Here is a 22,547-nt window from a genome sequence, read left to right on the forward strand (position 1 = left end):
ACTGCACCCAATATTTATGAACCTATAAACTGGTGCTGTTTGTTTGAAGCAGCTCAGTCTGTTGGCAGGACTTCTTGTTGGTTTTGATTGCAAACAAATTCTTACTACATTTCAGATTCATTCAGAGTAAAACATTGAAAAATCCAGTAAGAGCCACTAAACAACTTCAGACATGCCCATATTCTTATCAGCCTTGGGTTTCTTAAATATCTCCTGAGGAAGGAAAAGATATGAACTTGTCCCTACTGCACTTCCCTTCACATGCATTGTTTTCTTCTAGCATCTTTAACAAATAGCCACCATGGTTTCAAATGACCTTCCCTCCCCCCCCTCCCACCCCCCAAGGAAAGCATCTCATTAACCTATCTCCCAGCCCGAAGTTTGCTGATATATACATTTAGTGGGAAAGAGCAAAGACTAAAAGGTATTCATTTCACATTAGCTCAACTCAGTTTGGTATGCATAATCTAGATAATTTCAATAATGTCTTGGCAGCTGTATATCCTTCTAACATCATCACTGAAAGCACTATAATGGCTGTAGTCCAGCTCTTCTTCACTCGGAAGATCTTATAAGTTAAAGAAGTGCGCAGGCCTAGAAAATACTACAGTTTCCTACTTGCTTTTCTACTGTCTTCTCTATCTCCATCATTAGTGCATCACCATCCTGGAGAAATGGAAGCAATGACACTGTACGCCTTTCTTCTTATTTTTCCCATTTTACAGATGCTTTTCACATTGTACAGTAGAAAATTCTACAGACTGCAGAGCACTATAAGCTATGTTCCTGGGGCCACAGTAAAGACTGAAGAAACAGTTTCATAAATGTCTATATCATTTAGGTGACGTTTCTCAGAATTTTACTTTACAGATAAGAGGTACACAGAGCTCTACATGCCAAGACAAGTAAAATCTAGCTACCCTTATTAAAGAATCTGTCTCCTCTATCTCCACAACTATATTAGTAAAATAAAAAATGAAAGTGAGTGTTATTGACATGAAAATGTGATTTTCCTTGCTGTTTGATCCACCTCTAGAGTGGACAGAGCCAAACAGCAGTCTCTCAAGTAATTCTCAGCAAAGGTTGGGTATTAACAGAAACCAAGGACCTCTTCCAACAGGCACTTTGCCACTGTGTTTGTGAGGAAGAGTTTAATCTTAAGCTCAAGACCAGACAACATCACTTGACATCAGGGCTAAAATATTCCTTGACATTGTTTAATTTTCTAATAAAAATTAACAGTTTCTATTTATGTCTCTAACAAACTTCAGTTTCAGGTGGGAAGAAGGGAATAAATACTGTTACAAGTTATACTTTGCAAAGACGCAAGTAGAACAATGCTTTCTCAATAGCATTTAGGTACGCAATTCTCTTATCTTCAAAGATCTAGGTAGGTCTAAGCTTAGCTGCCAAGGATATCCCTGGGCAGAAACTGCTTTGAAGACACAGCATCCAAGTAAATAGAAAAAATTCTTCTTTTTGTGGACAAAGCCTGTAGCTAGAAATTAATGCCAAAACTGACCCTGTGGTTCTGTCACTACCAAGCCACAGTAAACACGACAGTTAAGCAACTTTAGATATGGTTCATTCCATTTTAAGACAGCTATTTAAGGCATATAAAATAAGTTTTCATTTAGAATAGTTTTTCTATATTAATTATAAAGACAGCCTTGATGAGTGTTTTGATGTATATACCTTAATTTTAGAAAGTAAAGAATATGTGAGGTGAATCTCACATTTAATCTGTCTTCTAGACTAAAATCGTATCTGAATAAAGAGTGAACAGAGGATAATATGTCTTAAGAAGGTTAGATTTAGACCTTTGGCTTAATACCTTGAAAGAACTTGAAGTAAGAACTTGGAGAATTCCCATTATAGGATCTAATCATTTTACTAACTGTTTTACATAATTTCTAACCTCATGGTAAATATTAGGGGCTTTTTTTGTTGTTGATGTTTTTTTGTTTTGTTCATTGTCATAGACTCAGTGACCTCCAGATAAATCAAGTCAATTTCAGAAAATTCTTATCAGTTCCTTTTATTTCTCACAACCAAAGGTAAACGTGTAACTGTAGTTAAAGGTTAAGAAGTCAGAAGAATTTATCACTGAAATGACATAGATAAAATCTGCTAAGGAACATCTGTTGTAAGAAATTTATTATTGCAATACTTTGTAAGTGCTCTCTTGATTATCTTGCAAAGGTCTGCATGCTAACAAATCTGTTGAATATTAATTTACAATGGTTGCATACTTACCTCTGCACATCAGAAAAGCATAATTGTATGAAAAACTTCAGGCACAGTCTATCATAGGCCAACCTTGATTATAAAAGATAAAAGATAGGAACCCTAAACAAATGAGAATGAATGCCTTGTTTTCTTTTGGTAAAAACTGTCATTCTCTGCAATGGAAAGACATAAATAAATATACATCAAATTATATAACATGCCACAAAGCAGGCAGCCACAAGATGAATTTATCTTTTTTAAAGGCATAGCTTATGCATAGATGTTGAGAAAAATGAAAACAGTGTTGCAGTTATAATGTACAGCATGATTCCTCTGACCTGGAGATAAAGGAAGACAAAGCAACAAAGGCATGTCACTCTAAAGGATATAAAAAGAGAGACACCTAAGTGCTCTGGTTTTGTTTCTAAGTTTCCTGGAAAGAAAAAATTACATATTTATTTTAGATTCTCTTCTCTTCATCAATACTACTTTATTCCCAGAAAGCAGTACTGTAGGTCACTTACAGAGAAATCACTCACTGTTAATGGGGAAAAAAAAAAAAAAGAAAGAAAAAAAAACCACCACCACCACCAACAACAAATGGTTATTTACTTGGCTAATGCACTTTTCCTAGGTCACATTATACAGAAAAGCTTTAAAAAATATTTGTTTGACTGATCATATTAAGATTTACACTGTTAGCTAGTTCGAGTAGTAGACTTTACACAAGGGCTTTAAATGTACAGTCCAGATGTGTTCACTTGTGGAAGGAAGGACCCACTGTGTATGTGAAGTAGATGGAAAGTTTCAGGAAAACACAAACACTCACAGTCAGCTCAGAGAAACCATGCTGCAAAGCCAGCTTGTGATCCTGCTGTAAAAGGGACAATCCCAGTAAGCCAGCAGGGTTCCTACTGGCTTTCTGGGAAGAAGTGCCAAAGGCTGAGTTTTTTCTTGGACATTTGAATGGACATAAAATGACCTTGTACTTGCAAGTATGTTAGCAAAGATTAGATTTATGCATAGTATTTTAGCATCACCAGTTCTTGTATTTCTTTCTCTGGCCTTTCTGGAGAGCCCACCCAGATGCCCTGGTACTTGCAAACTTGCTTCAAAGGACACTGTTACAATCATCAGTTTCATCCCTTGCTATTACTGCTTCTCCCCAAGGAGCTGCTTTCAGATGGAGGATCATCCCATTAAGAAACACAGAAAGACCTATGGAGCATGCTGGGTTACTGTATTCCAATTAAAAGGTCTTAATTTTATGACTGGAGATTCAATTTTTCAGGAGGTAGTCCTCTGGCTGCTGATAGACTGTTCTTGTGCAAAGTACTGCTTTCCCCCCACACCTCCAAAGCTGTATCTCACAAGCAGCTGAAGAGATCACACCAGGTACAGGTAAAAGCCAGATGTTGCCTGATCCGTTGCAGTGGTGAATCCCTCCAGGCCAGGGTTACTGCAAGGTGCTTGCTGCTACCGGGGCAGATTTAATGAGAAGCAAGGGCAGAACAGCCTCTGTTTTATGGCCCCTAAAGGTACTGGCGTAAAGGCAATGTGGAGTAGGGCCACCGGGTTCAGAAAAATTTACCACACTCTGTGTAAGTCATGGACACCTCCCCAAAACTTCAATTAAATGAAAGTTCGGAGGGGATATCTGCCCCTGGGAGCTCACTGCTCTTGGGTTAGTAGGTTTGGTGTGCCGGGGCCTTGGTACCCAAGGCAGCCGTGCGTCAGCTGGGCGGTGGGGCGTCTGTGACACGGCTCTGACGCCTGTCACATGTCAGAGGACATGTCACAATGGAGAGCTGTCCTCAAGGGAGCGAGCGCCAGGCAGCGCGCTTCATTTGGACTTGGGCGGTCGGTGAATATGGTGTGTGGGGGAAGGCTGGGCTGGGCAAGGGCCGCGGCTCGCGTCGGGGGGGGGGGGTGGTTCTGAGCCTGCACCTGGGGCCCAGACACTCAGGGCCACACCGCGGGCAGGGCACGGTGCTGCCACAGGGGCTGGGAGCAAGGCTAAAGGGACTCCCAGAGAGTCTCTGCCCGGGGCCTGTGTCCCCTTCCAGCCTGCCAACACCCAGGCACGCAGTGCTCACAAGCCCTGCTTTTGCCCCCTCCAAGCCCACCCCTCTTACCAGCCCCGCTCCCCCAGCCACCAGATCCCTCCCAGACAGACCCACTAACCCCCTTTCTCTCCCCACTCCTCCAGGCCGTGGCCGAGTGGATTGTCTTTGCCCTGTCTGTGCTGGGAAGCCAGTATGTGGGGCATGTCAACGAACAGGCTGACATGTCCACGCTTGAGCAGATGTGGCAGCGTGAGGAGCAGCTGAGACGGGAGATGGCTCAGCTGCTAGACGAGATGGAGCGCAAGGTGGTTGTCGAGGAAGCCACGCTCTCCACTGTGTTCCAGCAGTGGCATATCTGGGCCATTGCTGGAGCCTTTCTCGTGCTCTGCGGGCTCTGCTGGCTGGCCAGGCGAAGGAAGACCAAGTCTGCCAGAAGCGGAAAGGAGCTCAGCTCCAGCAGTGATGAGGAGGGGGAAGTGGACAATGAGCTAGAAGACCGCAGTGGTGCACGGCGTGTTTTCATGCCTTTGGAAAAGTTCACCCCTGGGCCCATGCAGGAACTGACCATCATGTGCAAGGAGCTAGTAGGAGACCTCCTCTGCATCTGCCGAATGCTTTCCAAGAATTTTGTCATGCCACAGCTGCACCTAGACATGGGGATGAACGACACCTGCACCGGGTGGAATGTCCAGAAGGATGGCTTGTTCTACAGCCTGCACGTGTTCCTGGATCCACCTCCCGGGTTCTCCTTCCTCCTCGACTTGGACCCCACAGGGCAGCGGCCAAAGAGGCACTCCGGTGTTCGTGTAGAACAGAAGTGCGAGTGCTCCAGGGAGAGGCTGCTGGGGGACATGAAGTGCATCCTCCACCATCCCGATGACAACCTGGGGAAGAATCAGGCCTCGTGTCTCCTAAGCACGCTCTGCACACAGTCCTACCTAGACACGGAGAAAGTCGCCTCCTGGGTCCAAGAGATGGTGAAAAAGGCCTGGGTGCTTTTGCCTGTGTCGCACCACTGCCAGCTAACGGTGCTGCCCTCCTCCCATTCCTGCAAGTTACAAGTGACAAATGCCTCGCAGAGGTCCATCTTCATCAAGATGATTTTTTCTGTGCGTGAAGCTGCATAGGACTCCTTATGCTGCAGCATCAACTAGGCAGGGGCTGGCTTCACCATCAGCACGCCGTGAGAGACAACATCCCATCATGACCATCAGCTGCGCTTCTTCAGGCTCACGGCGAGACACGCCTGCCAGAACAGCTTCTACCTCCTATGTCGCAGCTCCGCACCATATCCTGGAAGGCGCAGACTGTTCCACCTCTTCCTCAAAGGCAGCTGTGATGCACCTCCTGATGACGACACCCTTGCCAAGATGGCACAGGAGGTTTCCTGCTGCAGCTGGATGACATCCTCTGGTACCCATGCTGCTGCCTAGAGGAGAAATACCGTTGACCCTTCCTCCTAGGAAATAAAAGGGTGACCGAGGACGTTGTCTTACCCTCGGTCTTCTGAGCAACCATCCTGCTCAACCTCTCGCAGTGCCTGGTGCTGGAACCAGCTGCCCAAGACCAGGCGCTGCACAAGTTCCAGGAGCTACAAGACCGGCTCAAAGTGTTGTCAACCTACGGACATCAACAGAGGTCTTCATGCAAAGCGCTGTGTTTGTGGGGTTCACAGCTGGCAGCGGACATTGACCTCATCCATTGGGGATGAAAAGGAGCGAATGTGAGAAATGAAACCCCCCAGCAGTAGCAATGTCGTCTTCTGGACCATCCTTCCTGTGCAGCAGGAAATGAAGACAACAGCAGATACAAAAATGACTTTCCCACTCCATTTCCCTTGCACTGGTTTGGCCTGGGTGACGATTTCAGGCACTGGGGCAAAGAATCTGCTCAGCCCAGAGACTCTCTGGGGAGAACTAAGTACTCTGCACATGAAGAAGACAGTGGGAATGGATCCTCACACCTGGGAACAGTCGTGGAGGAATCGTGCATGTGTTCTGGACTGTGGGCAAGGTGGATTAGAGGAATTCAGCAAAAGCAGAGTCTGGGGAATCTCACCCAACCCACACCAAGAAGTCATTGCAAGCGGGCTTACCACAGAGCACCCTGTCACCTCCTGGACAGTGACTGGCCAGCCTGTGTGAGAGAGTCAGTTCCCTGGGGGACCTTCAGCTTTGCAAAGACGACAATAAATTAGCTCTCTTCCTGAATGTCTATGCAATACACTTTATTGGGGAAAGTAGGCATAGGTTGCTACCTGCTCAGCTGCAGCAGAATCAGGGCACCATTTGGCAGGGCACCAAAACAGAACGCTTCCCCTCTCCCCCTCTTCTCTTTCTTTTCCAGTTTTCTAGACTGCTTCCCTTTTCAACAAAGATGTCTTTGTGTATAAATACCTGATGGGAGGGAACAGAGAGACAAGGCAGAAAAGCTTTTCTCTGTAGTGCACACTCACAGCAATAGGACCAAATAAAAACCTTGAAATTCCACCTGAACACAAGAAAGCACTTTTTTTTACTCCACGGGTGCATATTCTCTGGCACATGTGGTCCAGAGTGGTTGTAGAGTCTCCATCTCTCAAGATATTCAAAAGCCATCTGGACACGATCCAGGGCAACCTTCAGGCGGTGGCCCGGCTTGAGCAGATGGGTTGGACTTCACGACCTCCAGAGGTCCCTGCCAACCTCAGCCATTCTGTGATTCTGATGCCTTGGATTAGTAAGAATCAGGATGGAAAGAAAGGAGAACCTTTGCTGCCCATCCAATACCTCATTGTTTGCCTGCCGCACAATGGCTTCCAGCTCCTCCTGTTTGTTGCGCATGCTGCGTGCATTGGTGTAGATGCACTTGAGTCACATCATTGCCCTCACCCTCAACCCTGGGACTGCTCCCCCAGGCTCATCTCCATTGAGCCTCATTTCCCCCTCATCCCCCTTCATACCTAGTTTAAAGCCCTCCCAAGGACCCTTGCCAGCTCCTGGACTAGAGTCCTTTTCCCTCTTTGGGACACGTGGGACCCACCGGCAGCCATCAGGCCAGGTGCCCATGCCTGTCAGTGTTCAAGAAGCCTTTGGAGACGGCCCTCATTCATATGCCTTCTCTCTTCATTAGCCCTGAAGTGGTCGGGCAGTTGGACTGGGTGATCGTTGTGGGTCCGTTCCAACGGAACTATTCTGTCATGCTCAAACGAGTGCCCACCATCCTGTCTAGGCAACTGGTATGGGAGCTTCAAGGGCCCTAACACTGCTGGTCGCTAACAGTCTTTACGGCTTGCCTTTTGTACGACTAGGGGTGGACGCACAGCCAAAAGGTGCATTTTCTTGGTTAGCAGGCCATGTAGGACTCAGCCCTGCCTCGGCAGAAGTCACCCAAGAGGAGAAGAGGGAAGGAGCAGGCTTGTGAGTCTCCTTTTTTATTTTTCAGAGCAGTTTGGAGGGGGTTCGGAGCCCCTGGGAGCTCACTGCTCTTGGGTTAGTAGGTTTGGTGTGCCGGGGCCTTGGTGTCCAAGGCAGCCGTGCGTCAGCTGGGCGGTGGGGCGTCTGTGACACGGCTCTGACGCCTGTCACATGTCAGAGGACATGTCACAATGGAGAGCTGTCCTCAAGGGAGCGAGCGCCAGGCAGCGCGCTTCATTTGGACTTGGGCGGTCAGTGAATATGGTGTGTGGGGGAAGGCTGGGCTGGGCAAGGGCCGCGGCTCGCGTCGGGGGGGGGGGGTGGTTCTGAGCCTGCACCTGGGGCCCAGACACTCAGGGCCACATCGCGGGCAGGGCACGGTGCTGCCACAGGGGCTGGGAGCAAGGCTAAAGGGACTCCCAGAGAGTCTCTGCCCGGGGCCTGTGTCCCCTTCCAGCCTGCCAACACCCAGGCACGCAGTGCTCACAAGCCCTGCTTTTGCCCCCTCCAAGCCCACCCCTCTTACCAGCCCCGCTCCCCCAGCCACCAGATCCCTCCCAGACAGACCCACTAACCCCCTTTCTCTCCCCACTCCTCCAGGCCGTGGCCGAGTGGATTGTCTTTGCCCTGTCTGTGCTGGGAAGCCAGTATGTGGGGCATGTCAACGAACAGGCTGACATGTCCACGCTTGAGCAGATGTGGCAGCGTGAGGAGCAGCTGAGACGGGAGATGGCTCAGCTGCTAGACGAGATGGAGCGCAAGGTGGTTGTCGAGGAAGCCACGCTCTCCACTGTGTTCCAGCAGTGGCATATCTGGGCCATTGCTGGAGCCTTTCTCGTGCTCTGCGGGCTCTGCTGGCTGGCCAGGCGAAGGAAGACCAAGTCTGCCAGAAGCGGAAAGGAGCTCAGCTCCAGCAGTGATGAGGAGGGGGAAGTGGACAATGAGCTAGAAGACCGCAGTGGTGCACGGCGTGTTTTCATGCCTTTGGAAAAGTTCACCCCTGGGCCCATGCAGGAACTGACCATCATGTGCAAGGAGCTAGTAGGAGACCTCCTCTGCATCTGCCGAATGCTTTCCAAGAATTTTGTCATGCCACAGCTGCACCTAGACATGGGGATGAACGACACCTGCACCGGGTGGAATGTCCAGAAGGATGGCTTGTTCTACAGCCTGCACGTGTTCCTGGATCCACCTCCCGGGTTCTCCTTCCTCCTCGACTTGGACCCCACAGGGCAGCGGCCAAAGAGGCACTCCGGTGTTCGTGTAGAACAGAAGTGCGAGTGCTCCAGGGAGAGGCTGCTGGGGGACATGAAGTGCATCCTCCACCATCCCGATGACAACCTGGGGAAGAATCAGGCCTCGTGTCTCCTAAGCACGCTCTGCACACAGTCCTACCTAGACACGGAGAAAGTCGCCTCCTGGGTCCAAGAGATGGTGAAAAAGGCCTGGGTGCTTTTGCCTGTGTCGCACCACTGCCAGCTAACGGTGCTGCCCTCCTCCCATTCCTGCAAGTTACAAGTGACAAATGCCTCGCAGAGGTCCATCTTCATCAAGATGATTTTTTCTGTGCGTGAAGCTGCATAGGACTCCTTATGCTGCAGCATCAACTAGGCAGGGGCTGGCTTCACCATCAGCACGCCGTGAGAGACAACATCCCATCATGACCATCAGCTGCGCTTCTTCAGGCTCACGGCGAGACACGCCTGCCAGAACAGCTTCTACCTCCTATGTCGCAGCTCCGCACCATATCCTGGAAGGCGCAGACTGTTCCACCTCTTCCTCAAAGGCAGCTGTGATGCACCTCCTGATGACGACACCCTTGCCAAGATGGCACAGGAGGTTTCCTGCTGCAGCTGGATGACATCCTCTGGTACCCATGCTGCTGCCTAGAGGAGAAATACCGTTGACCCTTCCTCCTAGGAAATAAAAGGGTGACCGAGGACGTTGTCTTACCCTCGGTCTTCTGAGCAACCATCCTGCTCAACCTCTCGCAGTGCCTGGTGCTGGAACCAGCTGCCCAAGACCAGGCGCTGCACAAGTTCCAGGAGCTACAAGACCGGCTCAAAGTGTTGTCAACCTACGGACATCAACAGAGGTCTTCATGCAAAGCGCTGTGTTTGTGGGGTTCACAGCTGGCAGCGGACATTGACCTCATCCATTGGGGATGAAAAGGAGCGAATGTGAGAAATGAAACCCCCCAGCAGTAGCAATGTCGTCTTCTGGACCATCCTTCCTGTGCAGCAGGAAATGAAGACAACAGCAGATACAAAAATGACTTTCCCACTCCATTTCCCTTGCACTGGTTTGGCCTGGGTGACGATTTCAGGCACTGGGGCAAAGAATCTGCTCAGCCCAGAGACTCTCTGGGGAGAACTAAGTACTCTGCACATGAAGAAGACAGTGGGAATGGATCCTCACACCTGGGAACAGTCGTGGAGGAATCGTGCATGTGTTCTGGACTGTGGGCAAGGTGGATTAGAGGAATTCAGCAAAAGCAGAGTCTGGGGAATCTCACCCAACCCACACCAAGAAGTCATTGCAAGCGGGCTTACCACAGAGCACCCTGTCACCTCCTGGACAGTGACTGGCCAGCCTGTGTGAGAGAGTCAGTTCCCTGGGGGACCTTCAGCTTTGCAAAGACGACAATAAATTAGCTCTCTTCCTGAATGTCTATGCAATACACTTTATTGGGGAAAGTAGGCATAGGTTGCTACCTGCTCAGCTGCAGCAGAATCAGGGCACCATTTGGAGGTGATATGTACCAAAACAGAACGCTTCCCCTCTCCCCCTCTTCTCTTTCTTTTCCAGTTTTCTAGACTGCTTCCCTTTTCAACAAAGATGTCTTTGTGTATAAATACCTGATGGGAGGGAACAGAGAGACAAGGCAGAAAAGCTTTTCTCTGTAGTGCACACTCACAGCAATAGGACCAAATAAAAACCTTGAAATTCCACCTGAACACAAGAAAGCACTTTTTTTTACTCCACGGGTGCATATTCTCTGGCACATGTGGTCCAGAGTGGTTGTAGAGTCTCCATCTCTCAAGATATTCAAAAGCCATCTGGACACGATCCAGGGCAACCTTCAGGCGGTGGCCCGGCTTGAGCAGATGGGTTGGACTTCACGACCTCCAGAGGTCCCTGCCAACCTCAGCCATTCTGTGATTCTGATGCCTTGGATTAGTAAGAATCAGGATGGAAAGAAAGGAGAACCTTTGCTGCCCATCCAATACCTCATTGTTTGCCTGCCGCACAATGGCTTCCAGCTCCTCCTGTTTGTTGCGCATGCTGCGTGCATTGGTGTAGATGCACTTGAGTCACATCATTGCCCTCACCCTCAACCCTGGGACTGCTCCCCCAGGCTCATCTCCATTGAGCCTCATTTCCCCCTCATCCCCCTTCATACCTAGTTTAAAGCCCTCCCAAGGACCCTTGCCAGCTCCTGGACTAGAGTCCTTTTCCCTCTTTGGGACACGTGGGACCCACCGGCAGCCATCAGGCCAGGTGCCCATGCCTGTCAGTGTTCAAGAAGCCTTTGGAGACGGCCCTCATTCATATGCCTTCTCTCTTCATTAGCCCTGAAGTGGTCGGGCAGTTGGACTGGGTGATCGTTGTGGGTCCGTTCCAACGGAACTATTCTGTCACGCTCAAACGAGTGCCCACCATCCTGTCTAGGCAACTGGTATGGGAGCTTCAAGGGCCCTAACACTGCTGGTCGCTAACAGTCTTTACGGCTTGCCTTTTGTACGACTAGGGGTGGACGCACAGCCAAAAGGTGCATTTTCTTGGTTAGCAGGCCATGTAGGACTCAGCCCTGCCTCGGCAGAAGTCACCCAAGAGGAGAAGAGGGAAGGAGCAGGCTTGTGAGTCTCCTTTTTTATTTTTCAGAGCAGTTTGGAGGGGGTTCGGAGCCCCTGGGAGCTCACTGCTCTTGGGTTAGTAGGTTTGGTGTGCCGGGGCCTTGGTGTCCAAGGCAGCCGTGCGTCAGCTGGGCGGTGGGGCGTCTGTGACACGGCTCTGACGCCTGTCACATGTCAGAGGACATGTCACAATGGAGAGCTGTCCTCAAGGGAGCGAGCGCCAGGCAGCGCGCTTCATTTGGACTTGGGCGGTCGGTGAATATGGTGTGTGGGGGAAGGCTGGGCTGGGCAAGGGCCGCGGCTCGCGTCGGGGGGGGGGGGGGGATGGTTCTGAGCCTGCACCTGGGGCCCAGACACTCAGGGCCACACCGCAGGCAGGGCACGGTGCTGCCACAGGGGCTGGGAGCAAGGCTAAAGGGACTCCCAGAGAGTCTCTGCCCGGGGCCTGTGTCCCCTTCCAGCCTGCCAACACCCAGGCACGCAGTGCTCACAAGCCCTGCTTTTGCCCCCTCCAAGCCCACCCCTCTTACCAGCCCCGCTCCCCCAGCCACCAGATCCCTCCCAGACAGACCCACTAACCCCCTTTCTCTCCCCACTCCTCCAGGCCGTGGCCGAGTGGATTGTCTTTGCCCTGTCTGTGCTGGGAAGCCAGTATGTGGGGCATGTCAACGAACAGGCTGACATGTCCACGCTTGAGCAGATGTGGCAGCGTGAGGAGCAGCTGAGACGGGAGATGGCTCAGCTGCTAGACGAGATGGAGCGCAAGGTGGTTGTCGAGGAAGCCACGCTCTCCACTGTGTTCCAGCAGTGGCATATCTGGGCCATTGCTGGAGCCTTTCTCGTGCTCTGCGGGCTCTGCTGGCTGGCCAGGCGAAGGAAGACCAAGTCTGCCAGAAGCGGAAAGGAGCTCAGCTCCAGCAGTGATGAGGAGGGGGAAGTGGACAATGAGCTAGAAGACCGCAGTGGTGCACGGCGTGTTTTCATGCCTTTGGAAAAGTTCACCCCTGGGCCCATGCAGGAACTGACCATCATGTGCAAGGAGCTAGTAGGAGACCTCCTCTGCATCTGCCGAATGCTTTCCAAGAATTTTGTCATGCCACAGCTGCACCTAGACATGGGGATGAACGACACCTGCACCGGGTGGAATGTCCAGAAGGATGGCTTGTTCTACAGCCTGCACGTGTTCCTGGATCCACCTCCCGGGTTCTCCTTCCTCCTCGACTTGGACCCCACAGGGCAGCGGCCAAAGAGGCACTCCGGTGTTCGTGTAGAACAGAAGTGCGAGTGCTCCAGGGAGAGGCTGCTGGGGGACATGAAGTGCATCCTCCACCATCCCGATGACAACCTGGGGAAGAATCAGGCCTCGTGTCTCCTAAGCACGCTCTGCACACAGTCCTACCTAGACACGGAGAAAGTCGCCTCCTGGGTCCAAGAGATGGTGAAAAAGGCCTGGGTGCTTTTGCCTGTGTCGCACCACTGCCAGCTAACGGTGCTGCCCTCCTCCCATTCCTGCAAGTTACAAGTGACAAATGCCTCGCAGAGGTCCATCTTCATCAAGATGATTTTTTCTGTGCGTGAAGCTGCATAGGACTCCTTATGCTGCAGCATCAACTAGGCAGGGGCTGGCTTCACCATCAGCATGCCGTGAGAGACAACATCCCATCATGACCATCAGCTGCGCTTCTTCAGGCTCACGGCGAGACACGCCTGCCAGAACAGCTTCTACCTCCTATGTCGCAGCTCCGCACCATATCCTGGAAGGCGCAGACTGTTCCACCTCTTCCTCAAAGGCAGCTGTGATGCACCTCCTGATGACGACACCCTTGCCAAGATGGCACAGGAGGTTTCCTGCTGCAGCTGGATGACATCCTCTGGTACCCATGCTGCTGCCTAGAGGAGAAATACCGTTGACCCTTCCTCCTAGGAAATAAAAGGGTGACCGAGGACGTTGTCTTACCCTCGGTCTTCTGAGCAACCATCCTGCTCAACCTCTCGCAGTGCCTGGTGCTGGAACCAGCTGCCCAAGACCAGGCGCTGCACAAGTTCCAGGAGCTACAAGACCGGCTCAAAGTGTTGTCAACCTACGGACATCAACAGAGGTCTTCATGCAAAGCGCTGTGTTTGTGGGGTTCACAGCTGGCAGCGGACATTGACCTCATCCATTGGGGATGAAAAGGAGCGAATGTGAGAAATGAAACCCCCCAGCAGTAGCAATGTCGTCTTCTGGACCATCCTTCCTGTGCAGCAGGAAATGAAGACAACAGCAGATACAAAAATGACTTTCCCACTCCATTTCCCTTGCACTGGTTTGGCCTGGGTGACGATTTCAGGCACTGGGGCAAAGAATCTGCTCAGCCCAGAGACTCTCTGGGGAGAACTAAGTACTCTGCACATGAAGAAGACAGTGGGAATGGATCCTCACACCTGGGAACAGTCGTGGAGGAATCGTGCATGTGTTCTGGACTGTGGGCAAGGTGGATTAGAGGAATTCAGCAAAAGCAGAGTCTGGGGAATCTCACCCAACCCACACCAAGAAGTCATTGCAAGCGGGCTTACCACAGAGCACCCTGTCACCTCCTGGACAGTGACTGGCCAGCCTGTGTGAGAGAGTCAGTTCCCTGGGGGACCTTCAGCTTTGCAAAGACGACAATAAATTAGCTCTCTTCCTGAATGTCTATGCAATACACTTTATTGGGGAAAGTAGGCATAGGTTGCTACCTGCTCAGCTGCAGCAGAATCAGGGCACCATTTGGAGGTGATATGTACCAAAACAGAACGCTTCCCCTCTCCCCCTCTTCTCTTTCTTTTCCAGTTTTCTAGACTGCTTCTCTTTTCAACAAAGATGTCTTTGTGTATAAATACCTGATGGGAGGGAACAGAGAGACAAGGCAGAAAAGCTTTTCTCTGTAGTGCACACTAACAGGAGAAGAAGCAACTCTTTTCGTATTGCTAACCCTTTGATATTTTAGTTGGTGCAGAGCAGTGCTTACACTAAGTTAAGGACTTTTCTTCTTCTCATGTGTCTCAGTGAGGAGGCTGGGGGTTCACACGAAACTAGGAGGAGACAGAACCAGGCCTGCTAACCCAAAGTAGACGTTGGGATATTTCATACCATATGATGTATGAAATATGGTCATATGGATAATAAATCTGGGAGGTTTGGATAATAATAATAAATTTGGGGAGGTTTCCTGTGGGAGGGGTGAGGCTGCTCCTTGTCTGGCTTGGCATCAGCCAGCGGGTGGTGTTGAATTTCATTGTGCATCACTTGCTTTGTACTTTCTTTTATCTTTACTATTGGCATTTTCTCTTCCTTTTCTGTACTACTAAACCGTGAATTTTTTACGCTTATTTTTCGATTCTCTCCCCCATCCCACTGTGGGGGTGGGGTGAAGTGAGCAAAAGGCTGTGTGGTGTTTAGCTGCCTTCCATGTTACCACAACAGTGGCACTGGTTGAGCAGACGGGTTGTACCATATGACCACTAGAGGTCCCTTCCAATTCTAACTGTTCTGTGACTTCGATTCTGTGTGAGCTGCATCTGAAGTTATGACAGGCACATAAGGAATGAGCATCTTGCAGCACTAGGCATGCTCCACCCACACCTGCTCATCACCATTTGGAAACACCTCTTGAACCACTGTCAACTCACACCAGTGTCTTAGCAACAGAGACCCTGCCATGCAGAAACCCCATCCCACCACAGGGCTCCTGCCATCTCCCACCTATCAGTATCATGAAGGCACCAAGAGCGCACTGATATTTACAAGCACAAAGAAAGCTAATCTGTCTTAGAGGATGGCAGAGCAAGAGTAAGGCATCCATGGGCCACATCATGTCCCACACTTTGAATTCTTTTGGGTGGCCTGCCTACAGTCAGAGGTGGATGGATCAAAGATACCCGTTCTCAACCCAGGAGCTCAGGTCCCCACCACCTTAACAAGAGAGATATAATACATTAAGGGACTTCACGGCATGCTCTCATTTACTGACATACACTCTTTTAGCCTCTAGAAAACTTTGGACAGGCAGCTGTGTTTTTGTCACAGAATTTCTGATGTTGGATAGATGATTAGAAACCACAAACACTAGCACAGACCAGTCTGTCATGTGTCTGAAAATCTCAGCTATTGTGGAGTTGCAATTTGACATCAGCAAATGTACCATATAGACAACAATTCAGGGGTGCATCAGATGCGTGGTTCTGCACATGCTGAACAGACAGAAATATGGCACCCTTGTGGGTGTTACTACGTATGCAGCAAGGCTACAGAGAGCTTTTGAGGTGTCTTGGACTCAAAGCAGTCACTTGTGCAGAACATGCCACATTTCTGGGAAACACTGCCATCACCACAACTGTGTCGCAGAAATGGTGCACACACTTCTGCATCTGAGACATCCCCAGAGTAAATTTAGTGATGGCATATTGGGGAAAATTTGCTATATCTCTTTGAGCAAAGCGTTACAGTACCTCAATCAAAATCAGGGACATAAACTGAAACTTCTCTCAAGGAAATGTCCAAATAAGGGTTAGGAAGCTGGTGAAATGTCTAGAAAACAAGTCTTACAAGGAGCGGATGAGGGAACTAGGGTTGCTTAGCCTAGAGAAAAGGAGGCTCAGGGTAGACCTTATTTTGCTGTACCATTGCCTTAAAGGGTATAGTGAGGTGGGTATTAGGAGAAAATTCTTTACTGAAAGGGTTGTAGGTCATTGGAACAGGCTGCCCAGGGAAGTGGTTGAGTCACCATCCCTGGAGGTCTTCAAGAAAGGTGTAGATGTAGAACTTTGTTGCATGGTTTAGTGGTGGACTTGTCAGTACTAGGTTAAAGGTTGGACTAGATGATCTTAGAGGTCTTTACCAACCTGAATGATTCTATGATTCTATGAAATGCATTGTGGCAAGAATCTTCTGAAACTAATGCAAGTCCAACGTGTTACAATATTCCTTTCCTGCACACCTATCTATTTAAATGTCACTGTTTTTAAAATCTTTATTATTATTATTATTATTATTTACTTTTTTTTTTTTAACTTCTGTTTAAATCTAAATAATAGTTCCTGAATCTCTCTCTCTCTCCTCCAATCCCCCCACCCCCCCACCCCCAAGACTCCAAGACAGACTTAGATCCTCAGGGAAGTTGGAGCCAGTACATACAAAGAAATATAGTTTCTCAAACTACTTCACCTGTTTCTACTAAATAATTGTTTCCCTTTACAATGTTTTATACTTCAGAAACTCAATTTTCTTTAACAATCCATTATCAGGAGCTGACTAATCCAGGTACTTCATTATTTGTATGGAATGCAAACACAGAGAAAGATCTTCAATGCAAAATAAGTGATGCACATGCGATAAGGTTATATATTACGCAGAGGAATGATATATTGCCCAACCCATTCCTGTATTCTTTCTCACTGTCGGGCTAGTTCACATTCACTATTTTAGTCTTTTTTTTCAAGGGATGCTATTATTATTATTTCATATCAGTCAAAAGGAACTAATATGAGCTATATAAAAATGGCAGTGTAATAGTAAATATCTTTAGGTCATCAAATAAAATCTGTTTTGAATTGAAAGTGAAAAAAAAAAAGAAACTTTTTAACTATAAATGTCAAGGTCAGAATTAAATCTGGGTTATTTATTTATTTTCATCCTTTACATTGAAAATAACAAAAGACATTCTTCTGAATCAAATATGCCACTATGTTCCAAATCAAAATGGAAGAAAACCATTTTTTGCATCACAATTTCTATTATTTGAAAAAAATATATATATCGTAACTATGTATTAATTTACAAACTTGAGTGAAGTTCTTTCATAACACTTTGTATTTTATGTTACTGTTTGCATCTTTTAAAATCTGGTCTACATGTTACATCGCAGAGAAATTATAGCCTCATCTAAATTTAGTAGGACTATTACTAGTCCACATTCTAGAAATCCTCTTAAGCTTTTGTTTTGGAAGGGATACAAGAGAAGAAGTATATCATTGTCTGCTTGACCCAATCTTATTTCTAGTAACCTAAACTGACCACTGTAGATGGTGCAGCAGTCTAAACAGATCTGTGGTTTGACCCATTACAAATGTTTTTCTGTTCTTAGCGTTGAAGGTAATTGTTTTAGGGAAAGGATTGTACGGCTTTCCTAATAAGTTTTGTGTTTTGTTTTGTTTCAAAGAGAACAACAGTGCCATTCTCTTTTTTACTACTTTTTTTTTTTTTCTTTGTATTGCTTAGCTCTGATATTCTGCACTCCCAATGTAAACAGATTGCCCTTTGATGTCAGGAATAACTCCTTGCATGTTGATGGAGCAGAATATCAGAGATGAAATCAATCATATGGCTTTGAGACAAGGATCCATCTGCATCATCATTCTAATTTGAAAACATATTTGGAGCCAAGATAAAATACAATCTTGCGTGGAGCTGAACATTATACTGATCAGCAGAGACACCACTAAATGCCATTGAAGTCTAAGGGAAATAAAATCAGTGAGCAGATTGAATCAAGTTGTCCAGCTGTATTTCTTTTCAGCAATACAAATATGTGTGGTGTATGTATGTGCACATATGTATTATTAAATTAATAAACTGTGAAATGTACTTGCAGACAGACATAGTATTTGAATTTGCTGTACCCTGGTGGGGTTTTAGTGCAAGTATTAAATGACGTTATATTTAGACACTGTTACTTTGGGTCAAATGCAAAGCCTCCTGAAGACAACGGAATGGCTCTCACCAGCTTCAGCATGAAATATGTCAAACTTAGAAAGTTGCTCCTTGTGGCTGTTGACAGGGGGTAGACTTAGTTGACAACAGTGTTAACATCTGAACTTTAGTCAACTCTCTAGGATATGGGAATAACTTAGTTCTAAAAATAGAGGAGTACCTTGAGTGTAAACAACCCCTGAAGTACTGTGAGAGTCCCTGTGTTGAAAGCCTTTGAGATGGGCAGATTGTGAGCACTAGTGCCAGATGGTTGTTGGATGCCAAGGGAATTTGAACAAACTAGCCAAGAATTGGGTATTCTCTATCTAGTGCTGTAAGTATCAGTGTCCAGTCCCTTAAGAATGGAATGGGAATCCCCAAAGAGACTCATGGACCTCACAGACTGCCCCAAGGCTATGTACCATACAGCTGGAACCGCTGGAACCACTACATTAACTCACCAACTTTTCTTCTAGATGGCACTGTCTCTCCCATGGGGCAGGAAAGTTGTACAATTTGTAGAATTGCATACATCTATGATTAAAGTGTTTTGGCATCCAATAAATTTAGTCTCTACACTGTTGGTCTGGTCCTTAACCATAACATTTCTTCCTCATGAACCGTAACTGTATTCTCAAGAAGATTCTCTTGGAAGAAAAGGAGCGAATGTGAGAAATGAAACCCCCCAGCAGTAGCAATGTCGTCTTCTGGACGATCCTTCCTGTGCAGCAGGAAATGAAGACAACAGCAGATACAAAAATGACTTTCCCACTCCATTTCCCTTGCACTGGTTTGGCCTGGGTGATGATTTCAGGCACTGGGGCAAAGACTCTGCTCAGCCCAGAGACTCTCTGGGGAGAACTGAGTACTCTGCACATGAAGAAGACAGTGGGAATGGATCCTCACACCTGGGAACTGCATGTGGAGGAATCGTGCATGTGTTCTGGACTGTGGGCAAGGTGGATTAGAGGAATTCAGCAAAAGCAGAGTCTGGGGAATCTCACCCAACCCACACCAAGAAGTCATTGCAAGTGGGCTTACCACAGAGCACCCTGTCACCTCCTGGACATCATTGCCCTCACCCTTAACCCTGGGACTGCTCCCCCAGGCTCATCTACATTGAGCCTCATTTCCCCCTCATCCCCCTTCATACCTAGTTTAAAGCCCTCCCAAGGACCCTTGCCAGCTCCTGGACTAGAGTCCTTTTCCCTCTTTGGGACATGTGGGACCCACCGGCAGCCATCAGGCCAGGTGCCCATGCCTGTCAGTGTTCAAGAAGCCTTTGGAGACTGCCCTCATTAATATGCCTTCTCTCTTCATTAGCCCTGAAGTGGTCGGGCAGTTGGACTGGGTGATCGTTGTGGGTCCGTTCCAACGGAACTATTCTGTCACGCTCAAACGAGTGCCCACCATCCTGTCCAGGCAACTGGTATGGGAGCTTCAAGGGCCCTAACACTGCTGGTCGCTAACAGTCTTTACGGCTTGCCTTTTGTACGACTAGGGGTGGACGCACAGCCAAAAGGTGTATTTTCTTGGTTAGCAGGCCATGTAGGACTCAGCCCTGCCTCGGCAGAAGTCACCCAAGAGGAGAAGAGGGAAGGAGCAGGCTTGTGAGTCTCCTTTTTTATTTTTCAGAGCAGTTTGGAGGGGGTTCGGAGCCCCTGGGAGCTCACTGCTCTTGGGTTAGTAGGTTTGGTGTGCCGGGGCCTTGGTGCCCAAGGCAGCCGTGCGTCAGCTGGGTGGTGGGGCGTCTGTGACACGGCTCTGACGCCTGTCACATGTCAGAGGACATGTCACAATGGAGAGCTGTCCTCAAGGGAGCGAGCGCCAGGCAGCGCGCTTCATTTGGACTTGGGCGGTCGGTGAATATGGTGTGTGGGGGAAGGCTGGGCTGGGCAAGGGCCGCGGATCGCGTCGGGGGGGGGGGGGGTGGTTCTGAGCCTGCACCTGGGGCCCAGACACTCAGGGCCACACCGCGGGCAGGGCACGGTGCTGCCACAGGGGCTGGGAGCAAGGCTAAAGGGACTCCCAGAGAGTCTCTGCCTGGGGCCTGTGTCCCCTTCCAGCCTGCCAACACCCAGGCACGCAGTGCTCACAAGCCCTGCTTTTGCCCCCTCCAAGCCCACCCCTCTTACCAGCCCCGCTCCCCCAGCCACCAGATCCCTCCCAGACAGACCCACTAACCCCCTTTCTCTCCCCACTCCTCCAGGCCGTGGCCGAGTGGATTGTCTTTGCCCTGTCTGTGCTGGGAAGCCAGTATGTGGGGCATGTCAACGAACAGGCTGACATGTCCACGCTTGAGCAGATGTGGCAGCGTGAGGAGCAGCTGAGACGGGAGATGGCTCAGCTGCTAGACGAGATGGAGCACAAGGTGGTTGTCGAGGAAGCCACGCTCTCCACTGTGTTCCAGCAGTGGCATATCTGGGCCATTGCTGGAGCCTTTCTCGTGCTCTGCGGGCTCTGCTGGCTGGCCAGGCGAAGGAAGACCAAGTCTGCCAGAAGCGGAAAGGAGCTCAGCTCCAGCAGTGATGAGGAGGGGGAAGTGGACAATGAGCTAGAAGACCGCAGTGGTGCACGGCGTGTTTTCATGCCTTTGGAAAAGCTCACCCCTGGGCCCATGCAGGAACTGACCATCATGTGCAAGGAGCTAGTAGGAGACCTCCTCTGCATCTGCCGAATGCTTTCCAAGAATTTTGTCATGCCACAGCTGCACCTAGACATGGGGATGAACGACACCTGCACCGGGTGGAATGTCCAGAAGGATGGCTTGTTCTACAGCCTGCACGTGTTCCTGGATCCACCTCCCGGGTTCTCCTTCCTCCTCGACTTGGACCCCACAGGGCAGCGGCCAAAGAGGCACTCCGGTGTTCGTGTAGAACAGAAGTGCGAGTGCTCCAGGGAGAGGCTGCTGGGGGACATGAAGTGCATCCTCCACCATCCCGATGACAACCTGGGGAAGAATCAGGCCTCGTGTCTCCTAAGCACGCTCTGCACACAGTCCTACCTAGACACGGAGAAAGTCGCCTCCTGGGTCCAAGAGTGGTGAAAAAGGCCTGGGTGCTTTTGCCTGTGTCGCACCACTGCCAGCTAACGGTGCTGCCCTCCTCCCATTCCTGCAAGTTACAAGTGACAAATGCCTCGCAGAGGTCCATCTTCATCAAGATGATTTTTTCTGTGCGTGAAGCTGCATAGGACTCCTTATGCTGCAGCATCAACTAGGCAGGGGCTGGCTTCACCATCAGCACGCCGTGAGAGACAACATCCCATCATGACCATCAGCTGCGCTTCTTCAGGCTCACGGCGAGACACGCCTGCCAGAACAGCTTCTACCTCCTATGTCGCAGCTCCGCACCATATCCTGGAAGGCGCAGACTGTTCCACCTCTTCCTCAAAGGCAGCTGTGATGCACCTCCTGATGACGACACCCTTGCCAAGATGGCACAGGAGGTTTCCTGCTGCAGCTGGATGACATCCTCTGGTACCCATGCTGCTGCCTAGAGGAGAAATACCGTTGACCCTTCCTCCTAGGAAATAAAAGGGTGACCGAGGACGTTGTCTTACCCTCGGTCTTCTGAGCAACCATCCTGCTCAACCTCTCGCAGTGCCTGGTGCTGGAACCAGCTGCCCAAGACCAGGCGCTGCACAAGTTCCAGGAGCTACAAGACCGGCTCAAAGTGTTGTCAACCTACGGACATCAACAGAGGTCTTCATGCAAAGCGCTGTGTTTGTGGGGTTCACAGCTGGCAGCGGACATTGACCTCATCCATTGGGGATGAAAAGGAGCGAATGTGAGAAATGAAACCCCCCAGCAGTAGCAATGTCGTCTTCTGGACCATCCTTCCTGTGCAGCAGGAAATGAAGACAACAGCAGATACAAAAATGACTTTCCCACTCCATTTCCCTTGCACTGGTTTGGCCTGGGTGACGATTTCAGGCACTGGGGCAAAGAATCTGCTCAGCCCAGAGACTCTCTGGGGAGAACTGAGTACTCTGCACATGAAGAAGACAGTGGGAATGGATCCTCACACCTGGGAACAGTCGTGGAGGAATCGTGCATGTGTTCTGGACTGTGGGCAAGGTGGATTAGAGGAATTCAGCAAAAGCAGAGTCTGGGGAATCTCACCCAACCCACACCAAGAAGTCATTGCAAGCGGGCTTACCACAGAGCACCCTGTCACCTCCTGGACAGTGACTGGCCAGCCTGTGTGAGAGAGTCAGTTCCCTGGGGGACCTTCAGCTTTGCAAAGACGACAATAAATTAGCTCTCTTCCTGAATGTCTATGCAATACAC

The 22,547-nt window shown here is 49.4% G+C and overlaps 2 protein-coding genes across 2 annotated transcripts in view; one reads left to right on the forward strand and one right to left on the reverse strand.

The window, feature by feature from the left end:
• The window catches only part of LOC310899249 (inositol 1,4,5-trisphosphate receptor-interacting protein-like 1), a 417,910-nt gene extending 411,340 nt beyond the window's left edge, over positions 1–6,570 (forward strand). Inside the window, exon 2 of the mRNA XM_083835453.1 lies at positions 4,439–6,570. Within this exon, the coding sequence (XP_083691579.1) occupies positions 4,517–5,422 (906 nt within the window). The 5' untranslated portion in view covers positions 4,439–4,516 and the 3' untranslated portion in view covers positions 5,423–6,570. The remainder of the gene's footprint in view (positions 1–4,438) is intronic.
• LOC310898503 (uncharacterized protein) overlaps positions 1–22,547 on the reverse strand; it is a gene marked incomplete at its 5' end in the record, with an annotated part of 170,321 nt that overhangs the window by 124,643 nt on the left and 23,131 nt on the right. The window lies entirely within an intron of this gene.

This window comes from Anser anser, assembly GCF_964211835.1.
Source record: "Anser anser genome assembly, chromosome: 4".
NCBI classification, from domain to species: domain Eukaryota; kingdom Metazoa; phylum Chordata; class Aves; order Anseriformes; family Anatidae; genus Anser; species Anser anser.